Here is an 18,240-nt window from a genome sequence, read left to right as displayed (position 1 = left end):
AATGCAGAACAAATTATTTTCGTTTCCATTGACTTCAATGGGAAAACTCGCTTTGATATGCAAGTACATTGGATTACGAGCATAGTCCTGGAATTATGCTCGTAATCCGAGGTTCCACTGTATTTGGACCTGCATCCAGCTTTCCATCCAGAGGATGCTGGGCTTGTTATCTCTAATATCTAATCTAATATCTCTAATAATCTCTAATTGTTATCTCTAATATAATGCTATATGCAGTGAGCTCTGGGTCTGCAGCCAACTTTATCATGAAAGGAACTGGTAGGACTCTTGATCCTGCCACAGCCGTTATCGGACAAGAAAAGAACGGTAAAAGGTGATGGGTTTGTATGCTAGACGAGCTGGGATATTTTAAAGCTTGAACTCCAGCAAAAAAAGATGAATAGCCTAATAAGATGATAAAGAAAACCGCTTTTGCTGTAATATCCCCCCTAATCTAGGGCAGCCCCTACCCTTGTTTCTGCCTCTTAGATGTCCTCATTCTAATGGACAACATCAATCAACCCACTTCCTCTGAGACCAGATCATCCTGAACCCGCCCTAGCCGGTGACTGGAGAGTGAAAGATGAAGCAGCGCTTGTCAGCACATGAACGGAACTAAAAGTATTGCAGCAAAAGCGGTTTTCTTTATCCTCCTTTTTAGAAATGAATAGCCTAGCTTCTTAATTTTTTTTGCTGGAATTCTGCTTTATTATATACAATCTCATCAAGCATACACCCTATCTATATCCTGATAAAATTAGCTGTAGGAGAGGAGGATCGGGTAAGTAAAACTGATTTTTGTGGCCCCCTAGACCTAAACAAGCATTTAAAGTGGTTCTAAAGACTAAACATGTTTTACCTTTAATGCTTCCCCTGTATTAAGGGAAAAAACGTTTAAGGCAATAGTATTGGTGCTGCCCAGATTTCTTCCAAAGCCCCCCCCCCGATGCCGGCGACCCCACCATGTATTCTGGGGTCCACTTGGTCATCTGTAGGCCCAGGACCAACCTGGCGGGTGCAGGGGAGGGAGAAGAGTGGCCCCCAATCCCCACCCCCGCTGCAAAGGAGGAGGTTTCCTTTCCCTGGAGTTCATCTATTAAAGTCGCACTGTCCTGTCACCTATGCAACTGCAGATATCCCTTCCACCCTGGCAGCCCTACTTACCAAGTCTAGCTCTCCCCGCCTCCCCCCAACCCCCGGTGCCTCCCATTAACTAGATCATGACTAGCTCTAATAGTTGTGCCATGTCCTTATATGCAGAGAATTTTAGAGACAGCAGTTGGCCGGATTTGTATGGGTGCTCAACCTGTGGCCCTCCAGCTGTGGAACTACAGGTCCCATGAGGCATTGCATGTCTGATAGTTACAGGCTTGACTCCCATGGACAGAGGCATGATGGGACTTGTAGTGCCAAAAAAACAAACAGCTGGGGGGCCACAGGTTGAGCAACCCTCCCACTACACACTTACAAATTGTTTAAAAGAAATGTAACATTTATTTATACAAAGCATCTGTTGAAAACAATATATTCCATTATTATTAGGGATGCGCGATAACATTTACCGAGTAACGATAATTTTTAATTTTTAATTTTTTTTTCTTCATCAGTTTAGGCTAATATGTATTCTGTTACATATTTTTGGTAAAAAAAAATCGCAATAAGTGTATATTGCTTGTAGCATGTACAAAATAGGGGATAGATTTATGGCATTTTTATTTTATTTTTTACTAGTAATGACGGTGATCAGCGGGATTGCGGCGGACACTTTAGACACTTTTTTTTGGGACCATTGACATTTATACAGCGATCAGTGCTATAAAAATGCACTGATTACTGTATAAAAGGAGAGAGTAGAAATTCTATCATGGGAAGAAAGCTGCTCCATCCCTGATGCACTAGACAAGATATCTCCCATGGGACTTTATTGCTGCAATAGAAATTGCACAAATACAAATTGGTGTGTAAAAAAAATAAATTAATTAAAATTTATTGAACGGGTTTAAAATTGGCTGGTCTAGACACGTCATGTCCTGGTCTTATACCATTCCTACATATACATATACTGCAGGGATACATGAAATTGTTAAAATAAATTGCATATCCACCAAGTCAATCCAACACATTTCAACTTATATAAAGTCTTTATCGGGGATAAGGAAGTGGAAGCAATCCTACATACATCAAGAAAACAAAAGTAAATGCATAATGAAATGTATATTAAATTTTACCAGATTGTGCATGATTTTACTATTTCCATAATAAAAAACTTCAAAACAAGCATAATGCACTTTCAAAGATATGAACATGACTGGATGTCCAGACTGACTATAAATCATAATACCTTTTTTAAAAAAAATGTTATGGATCAGCTAAAGAGTGTCCCTATGCTTTGATTCAATTCAGTGAATGCGAGAAACCCGCCTCTGTTGCCTTCTGCTTGACAGCCATTAATCTTCTGTGGTGCTTGAGGTCTGGGTTGGGCTGAGATCCGTGTGGTCTGCACCACCGAGCCATTACCTGTCTGGACATCGAGTCACGTTCATATCTTTTTGTAAGTGCATTATACATGCTTTGAATGTCATAGTGTCTGAATGTCTGGTAAAATTTAATAGAAATTTCATTATGCATTTTCTTTAGTTTTCTTGATGTATGTAGGATTGCTTCCACTTCATCTCCCCTGATGAAGACTTCATATAGGTGGAAACGCATTGTGTTGACTTGGTGGATATGCATTTTTTTTTAAATAATTTCATGTATCCCTGCAGTATACATATATTGTAGGAATGGTATAAGATCAGGACGTAAAGTGTCTAGACCAGACAATTTTAAACCTGTTGTTCAATAAGTTTTTTTTTTTTTTTTTTTTTTTTTTTTTATACACCAATTTGTAATTGTGTGATTTCTATGTCTGCAAAAAATATCTTTTGTCTACTGATCACTGTATAAATGTCACTGGCAGGGAAGGGCTTAACACTTGGGGGCGATCAAGGGGTTAAGTGTGTCCTAGGGAGGTGTTTCTAACTGTGGGGTGGAGGGGACTGACTGGGTGTACAGAGAGATCGTTGTTCCTGATCACTAGGAAAAGACTATCACACTGTACTCCCCTGACAGAACGGGGATCTGCTTTGTTTAAACTGGCAGATCCCCATTCTGCCTCTCTGTGGAGCGATCGCGCATGGCAGGCGGACATCGTGACCACGTGCATCGACACCGTGCATGTGCCCCACTGTACCTAATACACGAAGCGCCATACTGGTACAGTGATTCGCGCAATAGAGCCGCCCTGCCGCAGTATAACTGCAGCCGCTAGTCGACAAGTGGTTAAAAGAAAACACTTAGGCCTCATGCGCACAGGGCGTTAGAAAAACAAGCTGCAATGCTTGTGATGCGGCTTGTGCACTGAGGATCTTGAAGGGGAACCCTCACCAAAATGAAAAAAAAACTGGTGTGTGGTCCCCCCCCAAGAGCTTACCAGTCATTTCGGTCTAGTATGGATTTTAAGGGGACCCCCACACCAAAAAAGAAATAGGGGGGGAGGAACCCCACGCCAAAGTATGCATACCAGACTCAAAATGGCCTGGTAGGGTCGGATGAAAGTCGGATCCTGTTCATTGAAATCACGTGGAAGTCAGACATGAAGTCGTAGGGCAAAGTTGGATTGGAAGCCCTCTGACTTCCATGTGGGAGCGGTGTGAACCCGGCCTTATTGTCAAAGCTCAGTTGAACAATCTGAAGTTAAAAAGCTGATTGGTTACTATGCACAGCTGCACCAGATTCTGAGTGCTCCACTTTTAGTAAATTCCCCCCCACCACTGCATTTCCCAGACTAAAGTAATCCGCTTCCTTAGGCGTAGATTGGGGTCAATACGGAAATCGGATTAAAACATACTCTGTGTAAAGGAAATTTGCGAGTTCTGTATATAATTATGTTCTATTTTTGTATGTATTGCACACTGCCCTCACTGTGCACACGGCACTAATAATGTTTTCAGTACATGTTTACATTCTTTCGAGTCCTGATTAGAATTAGCCTGCCTATGTTACGCCCCTTGTTACCATAAAAGTACAATTGTAATATTAATATGATACCTATGTAATCATGTCATCACCTTCAATTGCTTCATAATAAAGCAGAACAGTTATTTGAAAAAATGCGGAGTGTATCTTTTGTGACTGTTCCCTACTGCAGTAGTTATTAATTTGGAACCACTAATCAATATAAGGATAGGGGCTGCCTATCTATAAAATGGCCAGGTCAGTATGTGTCTAGGGGGGTTGATTAGTGCAGATGCAATCGCTTTGACCAATCAGTGAGAAGACGAACACAAACAAAACCAGACAGAATTTCAAGTGGGAGTAAACTCCCATGCAATAGTTATACCTATAGGTGAGCCTATAATAAGGCTTACCTATAGATACTGTAAATATCTCCTAAACTTGCACCGTTTCGGAGATATTTACTGTACATGCAGCTTGTGACATCACCGTCGCATGCACTCTGAAGGCTTCGTTCTAAGGTAAGTTTCACATAATGTGCTAGTATGCGATGCCTTGCAGATTAGGGGGGAAAAAAAATTGCCAGCAGTTTTCTATCGCTTTTAGACCTTTTTCTCCGCCGCAAGCTTTATTTGTTTGACATGACACTATATTCCCAGCATTGCATTACTGGATACCCTAACCATCCCCTCTTTCTTTTCTTTCATTTCAGCTGTGGGATTGGGATCCTGGTGCTTCCACATGACGCTGCAATACGAAATGCAGGTAACTTTTAAAGGAAACTGATAAGCTTAGCTCCCATCTGTAATAACGGAGGCTTCCCTGTAGTGTTGAGGGTTTTTGTATGCTTGATGGTGCCGGTGCCTCTCTCGTGACCCCCATTAAATTGCTTAGAGCACCGCCTCAAGTGTCGGTTCTTCTGCTTCGGTGATCCACTAGATCTAGGTACCGGTGTTTGTAGTGTTCACCCAAGCACACTGTGTAATAAGTTTAGAGATGATGATTAGCACTCCTAACAGCCCATGTGCAAGGTACGGATAGAAAGCGGCCTCAGCCTAGGCTCCTCCCAGGCCACTGACACGTTTCGCCTCACCCATGGGGCTTAGTTATAGAGCCCTGATGACTAAGCCTGGTACATAATAATATTAGTTTAAGTGTTTGTAAAGACAGAGGTTTTTTTATCTTAATGCATTCTATGCATTAAAGTGATTGTAAAGGTAAACATAAAAAAAATAAAAATAAAATAAACATGTCTTATTTATCTCCACTGTGCAGCTCGTTTTGCACAGAGTGGCCCCGAACATCCTCTTCTGGGGTCCCCCGGCAGCTCTCGCGGCTCCTCCCCACATCAGATAACCTCCTCGGAAAAGCGATTCCCCGAGGGGGTTACCTTGCGGGCGTGCTCCCGAGTCCAGCATTTGGCGTCCATAGAGGCCGAACGCAGGACTCGGCACCGCCCCCCCGGCGTTCACATCATTGGATTTGATTGACAGCAGAGCCAATGACTGCGCTGCTATCAATCTATCCAGTCAAGAGCCGAAACCCTGGGCAGAGAGAGCGCGTCCCCGCCGTGTCAATTCGAGGATTCAGGTAAGTAAAATGGCTGGGGGGGGGGGGGGGGGGTGTGGTCGCTGACAGGTGTTTTTTCACCTTAATGCATCCTATGCATTAAGGTGAAAAAACACAAACTTTTACAACTCCTTTAAGATAAAAAGCCTTCTGTGTGCAGCAGCCCCCCTCGGCCCCCCAAATTCTTACCTTAGCCCCATTTAGATCCAGTGATGTTGCAGGAATGTCTCGGCTGCCCAGGACTCTCCTTCATCATTGGCTGAGACAGCACCGCGGCGCCATTGGCTCCCGCTACTGTCAATCAAAGTCAGTTGGCCAATGAGAGGGCAGGGACGGGGCCAGGCCTCGGCTCCGTGGACACAGGCAGCTGCGCCTCGGCTCGGGTGCCCCCCATAGCAAGCTGCTTGCTGTGGGGACACTCAACAGAAGGAAGGGGCCAGAAGCAGCAAAGAGGGACCTGAGAAGAGGAGGATCCGGGATGCTCTGTGCAAAACCACTGCAACAGAGCAGGTAAGTATAACAGGTTTGTTATTTTTAACTTAAAAAAACTTTACCTTACAATTTTTTTTATCAAGCCGGCAGGGTTAAACGAAAAAAACAAAACAGATCCTGTACTAACTATGCAATATTGGTACAGCAATCTCGCCTGCTGAGCTATTGTGTTCCAACAGGGAGACAGCCACCCCCATTGGCGCTGATCGGCAGACCTATTTCGGTTATGCCCCTTCGACAGAAGCCGGACACTAGGCCATCTTCTGTTTGACTGACTGCCGCACACACAGGCCGAATGTCGGCTGGTTTCTATTGAACTGGCTAATTCCATCCGATATTCGGACCGTGTGTGAGGCCCTTAAGACCTATGACTAAGCCTTGTAGGTGAGGTGAAATGTGTCGGAAGGCGTGGTTTGGGAGGAGCCTAGACTGAGACCATACACTGGTGAGGAAGGGGGCTGTAGCTATCCCAAAGGAATGCCAACAAATTGGGCTTTTGCTTGGGGAGGAATTACAGCCAGCACAAACAGAATACAAAGTGGGCTTTTAAGACACAATAAAGAGGAACTGCAGTCTGCTCACATAATTGGTAATAAAACCATCTTTGCCATTGTGAAGCTTCCCTCTAACCACTTTGCATATTATTTTATATATACTGTGATTTCTGTACTTGCCAAATACGCTGCAGAAATCTCCCTCCACTGAGTCTGGCCACAACCATTTTGACTGTGGGCAGCTGAAGCTGCTGCCTGTTCACTTCCTGGATTTACACAGACACACAGAGGCACACCTCCTCCAGCTCCCATTGGTCCTCTTATGACTCGTCCCCCCTCCCTTCCTGGCAAACTCTTATGAGAGTAATAAGCCTAGGCTTTTGACCAGACAAGAAACAGGAAGTGGGCTGTATAAGGTATTTACTGGCAGAAAAAAAAATGTTTTACTATCCAAAGTTAAAACAACAACAAGGGCAGAAGGTTTAATAGATGTAAAGTTGAAAAAAAGACTGAAGGTTCCACTTTAATGACACAGATTAAAACAGGACCAAGTGCTGAATAAATTTTGTTCCTTGGGGGAATTCAACTTTTTTTTAGAAGGTAGTTATAATTCTCCTTTAAATGACAGAATAAAAGGATATTTTTTCTTTCTTATTTTTAAACATGTTTTACTTACCAGCTTTGTGTAATGGTTTTGCACAGAGAAGCCCCGATCCTCCTCTTCTTGGGTCCCTTGCCGGTGCTCCTAGCCCCTCCCTCCTGCCTAGTGCCCCCAGAGCAAGCAGCTCTGGGGGCACTAGGCAGGAGGGAGGGGCCAGGAGTTCCTCCCGAGCCTCTGCTCTGTGTCCATTCACACATGGAGCGCAGCTTGGTCCCCCCCTCTCTCCTCATTGGCTCACTGGCTGTGATTGACAGTAGCGAGAGCCCATGGCTACCACAGCTGTCTCAGCCAATGGGGAGGAAGATACCTGGGAGAGCTGAGGCTCTCATGCACATTGCTGAATCAGGAGCGGGCTCAGGTAAGTATTAGGGTGGGGGTGGGGGGGGGGTGCTGCTGCACACAGAAGGATTTTTACCTTCATGCATAGAATTGGATAGGGATGACGGCCCTCCAGGGTACAGCTTCAAAAAAATGTGTCAATAGAAACTCCCAAATCCCTATCCTGACTTGTTCCTTTCCTGAGCATAGTCCCTAGGTTAGCTCACAGGTCCCCGGCAGGGAGCGTGTATGTCCAGGATGATTCTATTGTCTAACAATGGTTGTGTTTTCTTAATTTTTTTTTTTTTCTTTCCTTCTGTTTAGCTGCTGGATGAATTGCCCATGATCTACAGCTGTAGTGTCTTTGTCTACTGCCTGTAAGTAACTTCTTCTTCTTTTTTTTTTTTTTTTTTTTTAATATAAAGCTGAGCTCCAGACAGATGGCTAAATATACAGACAATACAGATCTATAAACTGTTGTAAAAATTGGTATTTCCGTTCATCCAGTCTTGTGATCCAGACATCCATGCCAGCTGGCACAGTCAGGTTGGCATACTTCACTACAGTAAAGCTAGCCATACCTTTTGCATAAACAAACTGGACTAATTTCCCCATGCAAACATTTTAAAGTGATTGTAAAGGTGTGTTTTTTTTTTTTTTTTTTTTTTTTTTTTTTAGAATAACAAACATGTCATACTTAACAGCTCTGTGCATGGGTTTTGCACAGAGCAGCCCCGGTCCTCTTTTTCTGGGGTCCCCCGGCGGCGCTCCTCCTCTTCGAGTGCCCCCACGGAGAGCCACATTCCCTGGGGGCACTCGTGCGGGCGCACTACCGAGTCCTGCTGCTGCATCCATTGACACAGATGGCAGGACTCGGCCCGGCTCCCGTGTCGCTAGATTTGATTGAGAGCAGCGGGAGCCAATGGCTCCTGCTGCTCTCAATCTATCCAACGAGGAGAGAGACAGCGGCTGGAGCTGCTGGGCTCGTGCTTATCGCTGGAACAATCGGTTTCAGGTAAGAAAAAGGTTGGGGGGGGGCTCTGGGGGGGCAGCTGCAGTGTAGAAGGTTTTTTACCTTCATGCATGACCATGAGGGTTTACAACTCCTTTATTGGGGAAATCCTCCTCACTGTGTCTTTTTGTATGGGTGACAGTGGGATCCCCCCCCCCCCCGCCATCAGAATACTCCGTTCAACACTGCAGTCAATTGGCTGCATGTGCTGATCGAAAAGCAGGTTTTCCAACAGGACTGTTCCTCAGAAGCCGGTCTAATGACCAGCTTCTGTTGAACGGAGAGGGCTGCACATGGATCGAAACTCATCGGATTCTTGCTGAACTGGACACAGTTTGATCCATGCAAGACCAGCTTAGTTACATTGATCTAGCTTGGACCAATGAAGTGTGTATATCTCATACCTGTCTGATCCCTGTGCAAGCTGCAAATCACTATAGTCGGTGCTAGCAGCAGTCTTCTGGGTCCTGTGTCGAGCAGCAGGCCCTCTGTATAGTAACCAGGAGGGATTGTTCGCTCAGCAGGGCCGCCATTATAAAGAACACAAAACGTTCTCTGATTGGACGGCATGGAGATCATGATGTCGCCACCCTGCCTCTCCACCTTGTCCAATCGGAGAACACCTTGTTTTAATAAAAAAAAAAAAAAATATATATATATATATATATATATATATATATATATATATATATATATATATATATATATATATATATATATATATATATATATATATTATTCTTTATCGATATTTCGTTAGTTTTGGCAGCAGTATACCGGTTTTTCAGTTTTTTTTGTTTTTATTCCACACTGAAATATCACTTCTTGCCTTCACACTTTCTATAATGCATATATATGAAAAATGGCCACATTTGCAGCCGCATTGCAGTGCAAAATGTGTTTGTAGGACACACTGGGCAACTGGGTAGATTTTGAAGAAAAGGCAGCGCGGTCATAGACCATTTTTTTTTTTTTTGGTTCAGTGCTAACATATAAAACACACACGGCATCTATGTAGTCCAGATGTGAATGAGGCCTAAAGATTACCAGCACTAAACATGTGAGAAGTCTCTGCTAAAAAATCGTGTTGGAATGCTCAACCGCGAGATATACTCCTACATTGCCATCTAGTGGCTACTTTTAGGTGTGCTGGTTTATAAAACCATAAATATGCTCTATATTAGGGGTCTTCAAACTTTCTACACAAGGGGGCAGTTTACTGTCCATTATTATTATACAGGATTTATATAGGGCCAACAGTTTACGCAGCGCTTTACAATATAAAAAGGAGACCATATAGTTATAATACAATTAAAATACGAGGATTAAAAGGTCACTGCTCAGAAGAGTTTGCAATCTAATCATCAGACTTTAAGGGGGCCGGACTGTTCCCAGTGGGAGTAAACCATGCCTCATCTTTGGTATTAGGGGAAGAAATAGTGCCCCATCTGTGTCCGTGGGAGGAATAGTGCAGACATCACCTGTGTGGGGTTTTTTTTTTATTTATTTATTGTGTTTCAGCCGGTGCTCAGCTTTCTTGTAAAAGCAACCCTAGAGGCTAATTAGCCCCTGGATTGCTTTTACCAGCAGCGGGAGCGAACCTGACTGCCAGCGTTTCCACTGGCTGACCGGCTTCATCTTTATGGTACAGGAAACGGGAAGCTACAGGAATGAGCATTTAGAAGCTTCCAGTTTCACAGCAAACAAACCCTTAGTGCTTTGAAAAAAGCATTGTCACATACCAATCTTGGTATGATCCGAAGCTTTTAAGAGCAGAGGAGGGATCTGGGGCCTAATAGACCCCAGATCTCTGGGGGAAAAAAAAAAAAAAAAAAAGAGAGTACCTCTCACTGCCTATTGCTATCACAAAGGATATTTTATAATTCCCTGTGATAATAAAAGTGATCAAAGAACCTGCTGGCCAAATGTTGCGGCCATTGTTAATTGCATTCTCACAATAAAATGTAATTAAAAAGAAGAAAAAGTGATCAAAAAAAAAAAGTGTTTGTAGGGGCAAAGGTGATGGCCGGTTTTGTTTTGTTTTTTAACCATAATACAGGAAATGCATTAGGGTAAAACATGTTTTGATGTCTGGAGCGATAGCTTTCATTTTCATAATAAGAAAGGGGTCCCTTTTTAATTCATAGAATTATTTGTCAATGCTGATTTGCTCTGTTGATGTGAAGTGCGATTTTATCAAGAAGTCAACTTTAATTGCGCCTTTTATTTGTTGCAGATATGAATGTTTCAAGGGCAGAAATTCGTATAATTACGTGTTGCTATTTCTGTTAGGACTTTTCAGTTTAACAGTAACACTAGTAAGTGATTTTTTTTTTTTTTTGCTATATTGTGTGTGAATTCAATATGCTGTCTGTCACTTCGTCTCAATAACTGAATTTGAAACATAAAGGAGTAAACGGCAGAAAAAGTGGTGCATTGAGTCTACCCATAGCCATTTTTTTTTTTTTTTTTTTTTTTTTTACTTTGAGTATAAATCTGTGTTTGTCCAATGCATGTTTAAATTTACTTGCTGTTGGCTGACTCGCTACCTCTGCTGGGAGTTTGCTTCAAGCTTCAACTACTCTTTTTAGTAAAAGAATACTCGCTCTAAAGTTAGTTTGGAGTTCTCCTCCCACTATATTGAAGTCATGTCCCCGTGTTCTTTGTGCAGTCTTACTGAAAATACGGCCCTCCTGAACCTCATCACAGGAGATTTCCGTCATATTCCCCTTTTCCTTTCTTTCCTCCAGACCGTACAGATCAAAATAGACAGCAGGATCTTAATATGTTTTACCCCTAATGCCTCGTACACACGATTGGAAATGCGGCCAGCAAAAGACCAATGAGAGCTTTTCGTCGGAAAATGCGACCGTGTGTATGCTCCATCGGGCTTTTGCTGGCCGAACTCCAGCCAGCAAAAGATTGAGAGCATGTTCTCAATTTTTCGGTCGGAAAATCTATCCGAAAATGCGATCGTCTATGGCAATTCTGACGCGCAAAATTCCAACGTATTCTCGGAAACAATTCGACGCATGCTCGGAAGCATTGAACTTCATTTTCTCGGCTCGTCGTAGTGTTGTATGTCACCTCGTTCTTGACGGTCGAAAGTTCAGCAAACTTTTGTGTGACCGTGTGTATGCAAGGCAAGCTTGAGCGGAATCCCGTCGGAAAAGCCATCATATCTTTTTCCGACGAGAAGTCCGATCGTGTGTACGCGGCATTAGACTTTTTAAGGGAAGTCACCAGAGCTGGACACAGTATTCTAAATGAAGTCTAACTAAAGATATATGTAGAGATATCAGGACCTCCTTCCTCCTGCTGGTGATCCCTCTAGTAATACCTAAGGATAAGGACCTCCCTCCTTCTGCTGGTGACCTCTCTAGTGATAACTGAAGATCTATGTAGAGGAATCAGGACCTCCTTCCTCCTGCTGGTGATCCCTCTAGTAATACCTAAAGATAAGGATAAGGACCTCCCTCCTTGTGCTGGTGACCTCTCTAGTGATAACTGAAGATCTATGTAGAGGAATCAGGACCTCCTTCCTCCTGCTGGTGACCCCTGTACTGTAGTGGTAACTAAACATCTATATAGGGGAATCAGGACCCCATTCCTCTAGCTGGTGATCCCTCTAGTGGTAATCGAATATCTATATAGGGGAATCGGGACCTTCTTCCTACTCCTGCTGGTGATTTCTCTAGTGATAACTAAGTATCTATAGATTGGAATCAGGAAGAAGAACCAGGACCTCCTTCCTCCTGCTTGTGACCCCTCTAGTGGTAATCAAATATCGATATTTGGTAATCAGGACCCCCTTCCTCCAGCTGGTGATACCTCTAGTGGTAATCAAATATGTATATAGGGGAATCGGGACCTCCTTCCCCCTGCTGGTGGTTCCTCTAGTGGTAACTAAAGATCTATATTGGGGAATCGGGACCTCATTTGATCCCTCTTGTGATGCACCCCAGAATTCTATTTACATTCCCCACTGCAAATCAGAATATGTAGGGTTAGGTACAGGGTTGTTTGGTCCACTTTTAATCATTGTCCTTTTTCTTATTCTCAGGTCTACTTAAAGTGGAAGGAACCAGTATTCCACCAGGTACATTAGCTGCATGTCTTGGAATCTTTGTTATTTTTGTGTTGCCACATTGATGGATCAGAAGATTTCTCAAACTTCAGTTTAATAACCAAAACTGGAGTATTGTTTTAGAAATGGTGCAGGGACCCCTTTTAGGGACTGTACTTGCGTTCTTGCCCATGGAAGAACTGCTTTTCTGTACATAGTAGACAATGGGAATACAAAATAAAATCAAATCTGTGTTTGGTCCCCAACTGTGAAACAATGGATCAAAAAATAAAGAATAACTCCAATCTACCCAATAAGAACAGCAGCACTCATTGATATAAGGATACATCTATCATGCTACTTCAGCGTGTCTTCAAAGTCGCAATTTGCCCTATTGGTTTCATTGCGGCTTGCAACTTCATTTAACAAAAGTCTATGCAAATCGTAATGAAATCCATAAAAAATAGCGCAGATACCTTTTTTCGACATGAGCCACAGTGATATGAACAGTTCAATTGCCGGCAATGGGGTGCAACTTGTCATGCGATTTGAAACTGTCAAATCGCATGACAAGTTGCACCGGTGTGAACCGGGGCTTAAATGAATTTTCACAATCTACTATAGTGCAAAAGGGGCAAATATCCATAAACACAAAATAATATATATAAGTGAAAGGAGTACTCAAACACAATGTGACTAAATTTAGGTCAGTTTAAGCCAGTATAATCCTCGGTGTAAGGTGTTTCTTCCTTCACCACATTAAAACACAGAACTGCTTACCAGAAACCAAGACCCCATAATATAGGAGGTCTTAAATGCTCTTGATTATAATGGCAGAAGGCGCAGGCAGAAGGGACTTGGCTCTTCTCACACATGAACACTGATCAGATCAGGCCCAATACAATAATTTTGCACCAAAGAGAAAGGAAAACTCTATAGTGTAATAAAGTATGAACTTTTTTAATTAAAAATAAAAGTCAGGTACTCACAAAATAGGCTAACTAGCCACATAAGACATATGGCAAGCGAGCATGATGATGTCAACGGTGAGGCCCCCCTACACGTTTCGTCAGAACCAACGTCATCAAGGGGCAAGGCCTTACTTTCCCGGCTGTAGGGTAGCAGCTAATATGAAATCCTCCCTCTTGACATTATCACAAACTATGTGCCATTCTTCTTCACTTCATCATATATAACAGCATTTCTTACATATATCACAATAAAAGAAGCTTCTATACACTGTATCACAATTGTCATAAGTACAGTACTTGCGAAATGGCATTGATGGCTGAGGTCCAATCGGAGTACCATTTTAAAGTTTTTGTAAAGCCAAAACTTTTTTCCTTTCTATTTTGGATTGAATGGGGAAGTGTTAAAACCCCTGTCGTGTGTTGTTTTTTTTTTGCTGTCAATGTCCCTGTTGGGGAGATCCCCCCCTCTATATTTGTTCTGGTGACCATTGTCTCTTGACACAGCTACTGTATATCCAAAACTAAAAATAAGCTAGTTTTATACACACTTCAAACTCCAATAACATAAAAGGCAACAGGGAATGGGTTTTTCTGCCTTGCAGCCAGGGGTGGGGGGGTCAGGATTTATAGGACTTGTAATAACATTTTAATTAGAAAAAAAAATCCCTGTGTAGAAAATGACTATTAGCCTCTCATGTAAAAAAATAATTTGATGCTAGTCTTGATTTCATCAGACCTTCATTATAATTGAGCTACTTTTGTTCAGGCTGCTGCAGTAAGATGGAGCTGAGATCACTTAGGAAGGAGCAAGCTTGTCCAGAAGCTGAGCGCTGAGATTAGGTGGACGCAGCAGTGCTGGAAAGTGGAAGACATTTGGTACATATGGAATGTTTAATAGCAGTGCAGGGAGCCCCTGTGATGTGCTAAGCACAGCTGATAGCTGGTGTACAACAATGGGCCCATGTTCCGTCAGATATGGCGACCTGTCAGAATTGGTAACAGAAGTGACGTTCCATCTCTGCCATCTTGGTACTCCCCGCACTCCTCCACAGTAACGATACACCGAGAAGGGGGCAACCGGACATCTTGTTACACCCACCAGAGTTTTGCATTTCAGTTATTTTTAACAGGAAACGGAGCTTATAAGGTGAAATACAGTAATTAGAAATCTGACAAACTGTTTAGATGTTGAATTTTAAAAGCAGCGGCAAAAAATCTCACAGGTTTGCTAATCTGACAGAACACCTCTGCTTTTAGATTTCAACATGTAAACAGTCCGATGGATTTCTAAATACTGTATTTCACCATATATGCTTCGTTTCCTGTTAATAACTGTGAAATGCTAAATCCCAGTGGGTGTAACAAGATGTCCACTCTCCCCTTCTCGGTTTATCGTTAATGTGGAGGAGTACGGGGTGTAGCAAGATGGCGGCGACAGAACGTCACTTCCGTTACCAATTCTGACGGGTTCCCTAATCTGACGGAACACCCGCTCTCCAGCTGAGTGGTTGACCTTTTCTACATACACGTTGTCTGTTCCTGATAAAGCTGCATCTGAAGGGTGGAGAATTCTGGGAAATCTCTTGACGCATTACTTGTCCACATCTGGTTCCCATTGCAAGAGCTGACAGGATCCCTCTCCATAGCTTAGATGGCAATCTTTTGAAAAAAAAAAAAATTTCCACAACTTTATAGCATCTTCAAGATTTAACCCTTTAGCACTAACAATGTGAAAATATAGAAAACAAAATATGCACACTTCTCCATCATTCTAAGCCATGTCACTGGTCTCCAGGGAATGGATAGGCTGCATTCTCAGTAATGTGTCGCTGGTCTATAGTGAATAGGTGCAGTGGAAATAAAAAGTCTACCACTACATAAAAATCACAAAATAATGTGGTTGTAGAAGTGTGCACACCCTCTTATAACTGGGGATGTAGCTGTGTTCAGAATTAACCAATCACATTCAAACTTGTGTTAAATAAGAGTCAGTACACACCTGACATCATTTAAAGTGCCTTTGATTAACCTCAAAAAAGTTCAGCTGTTCTAGTAGGTCTTTCCTGACATTTTCTTAGTCGCATCCTACAGCAAAAGCCATGGTCCACAGAGAGCTTCCAAAGTATCAGAGGGATCTCATTGTTAAAAGGTATCGGTCAGGAGAAGGGTACAAAGACTTCCAAGGCATTAGATGTACCATGGAACACAGTGAAGAAAGTCATCATCAAGTGGAGAAAATATGGCACAACAGTGACATTACAAAAAACTGGACGTCCCTCCAAAATTGATGAAAAGACGAGAAGAGAAAACTGGTCAGGGAGGCTGCCAAGAGGCCTCCAGCAACATTAAAGAAGCGGCAGGAATATCTGGCAAGTACTGGCTGTGTGGTACCTGTGACAATAATCTTCTGTATTCTTCATATGTCTGGGCTATGGGGTAGAGTGGCAAGACAGAAGCCTTTTTCTTCCGAAGAAAAACATCCAAGCCCGGCTAAATTTTGCAAAAACACATCTGAAGTCTCCCAAAAGCATGTAGGAAAATGTGTTCTGGTCTGATGAAACCAAGGTTGAACTTTTTGGCCATAATTCCAAAAGATATGTTTGACTCAAAAACAACACTGCACGTCACCAAAAGAACACCATACCCACCGTGAAGCATGGTGGTGGCAGCATCATGATTTGGGGCTGTTTTTCTTCAGCTGGAACAGGGGCCTTAGTCAAGGTAGAGAGAATTATGAACAGTTCCAAATACCTGTCAATATTGGCACAAAACCTTCAGGCTTCTGCTAGAAAGCTGAACATGAAGAGGAACTTCATCTTTCAGCATGACAACGACCCAAAGCATACATCCAAATCAACAAAGTAATGGCTTCACCAGAAGAAGATTAAAGTTTTGGAATGGCCCAACCAGAGCCCTGACCTGTATTCTGTGGGGTGATCGTTAGAGGGCTGTGCACAGGAGATGCCCTCGCAATCTGACAGATTTGGAGTGTTTTTGCAAAGAAGAGTGGGCAAATATTGCCAAGTCAAGATGTGCCATACTGATAGACTCATACCCAAAAAGACTGAGTGCTGTAATAAAATCAAAAGGTGCTTCAACAAAGTATTAGTTTAAGGGTGTGCACACTTATGCAACCATTTTTATTTTATTTATGTTTTTATTTTTACCTCCCTCCACCTAAAAGGTTTTAATTTGTTGTTCAAATGAGTTGTACAGTTTAAAGGTCACATTAAAGGTGGAAATTTTTTTTTTTACATCACAGAAACCTGACATTTTAACAGGGATGTGTAGATTTTTTTTTTTAGATCCACTGTAGGCTGCATTCTCAGTGATGTCACTGGTCTCTAGTGAAGGGATAGGCTGCATTCTCAGTGATGTCACTGGTCTCTAGTGAAGGGATAGGCTGCATTCTCAGTGATGTCACTGGTCTCTAGTGAAGGGATAGGCTGCATTCTCAGTGATGTCACTGGTCTCTAGTGAATGGATAGGCTGCATTCTCAGTGATGTCACTTGTGTCTAGTGAAGGGATAGGCTGCATTCTCAGTGATGTCACTGGTCTCTAGTGAATGGATAGGCTGCATTCTCGGTGATGTCACTGGTCTCTAGTGAATGGATAGGCTGCATTCTCGGTGATGTCACTGATCTCTAGCCTGCAGTGCCCAGCATAACTTCTATTACATCAGGAGCTTCTGCTAACTGTCTGTTTTTCCCCACTTCTAGGTCATGTACGGCCTGCTGGTGGCTTTACTGGTCCTCCGATCTGTGTATATAGTTACCTGGTACGTCTGCAAGATTCTGAAAGAAAAAAAAATGTCAATCTCTAGTTATATTGGGCCAATTAGTGTAGTAATATGATGGGGCGTTTTTTTTTTCTTCAGTAGCAGGGCATTTGATCGCTTTTACAGATTCCTGGTTACAGAGGGAAATGGTTCCTTTAAAGAAACTTTTCATTTAGAGTTTTTGGTGCAATACCTGACTTTACCTCCAGGTGGTGCAGGCGAAATCTTTCATTTTAGAGTATGTTCCTTATAAAAAAAAAAAATAAGGAACGTAAGCGTGGGACTGGACGCCTGCACTTCTACATTGAGTTGGTGCTTTCCTTCTGGTTTTTTTTTTTTTTTTTTTATAAAACTTTTAAATCTTTTGGAGCTTGAAGCTGAATTTTTTTTTAAATTTACAGCTCACCTCTAAAAAAGGGTGTTCTATGGCCTGCTGGCTGCTGCTTGCTGTAAGGCTGCTTTCACACTGCTCAGTTGCAAAAACATGGTAAAATGCATATGCGCATAGGCTTTTTCTGGTTGCCTGACATCAGCGTGCCCCTGTGAAACATGGACTTGTGACTCAAAAAAAAAGACACCAAAAACTGCAACCGCTGGTGCGTTTTTGATGTATTTTCAGTGGGAAGGTGCGTTTTTATCGTCGTCTTAAACGCACACCAAAAATGCAGCAGGCAGCACTTCTAAAATTGCAGCAGACTGGTGTGAGGAGTTCCATAGCATGTAATGGTCATACATTTTTCTTCCATTTTTTTTTTTTTTTTTTTTTGTAACGCCAAAAACGGAAGAAAAAACTGATAGGTGTGAAAGCAGCCTTAAAATCATCTCCTCAGTGATGCCTGAACTTTCCGCTCCGCATGGGTTAAGATTAGAGGCAACTGTGAA

The 18,240-nt window shown here is 42.5% G+C and overlaps 1 protein-coding gene across 1 annotated transcript in view; it reads left to right on the top strand.

Moving 5' to 3' along the window:
* The window catches only part of ACER3 (alkaline ceramidase 3), a 115,677-nt gene that overhangs the window by 84,388 nt on the left and 13,049 nt on the right, over window positions 1-18,240 (top strand). The window contains exons 3-7 of the mRNA XM_073612857.1: window positions 4,709-4,761; window positions 7,855-7,907; window positions 10,779-10,860; window positions 12,606-12,641; window positions 17,300-17,358. Of these exons, the coding sequence (XP_073468958.1) occupies window positions 4,709-4,761; window positions 7,855-7,907; window positions 10,779-10,860; window positions 12,606-12,641; window positions 17,300-17,358 (283 nt within the window). The remainder of the gene's footprint in view (window positions 1-4,708; window positions 4,762-7,854; window positions 7,908-10,778; window positions 10,861-12,605; window positions 12,642-17,299; window positions 17,359-18,240) is intronic.

The sequence above is a fragment of the Aquarana catesbeiana genome, linkage group LG02 (assembly GCF_042186555.1).
Source record: "Aquarana catesbeiana isolate 2022-GZ linkage group LG02, ASM4218655v1, whole genome shotgun sequence".
NCBI lineage: Eukaryota > Metazoa > Chordata > Amphibia > Anura > Ranidae > Aquarana > Aquarana catesbeiana.
The sequence above is the reverse complement of the archived record's forward strand: the minus strand, read 5'-3'. Positions and strand labels throughout refer to the sequence as shown.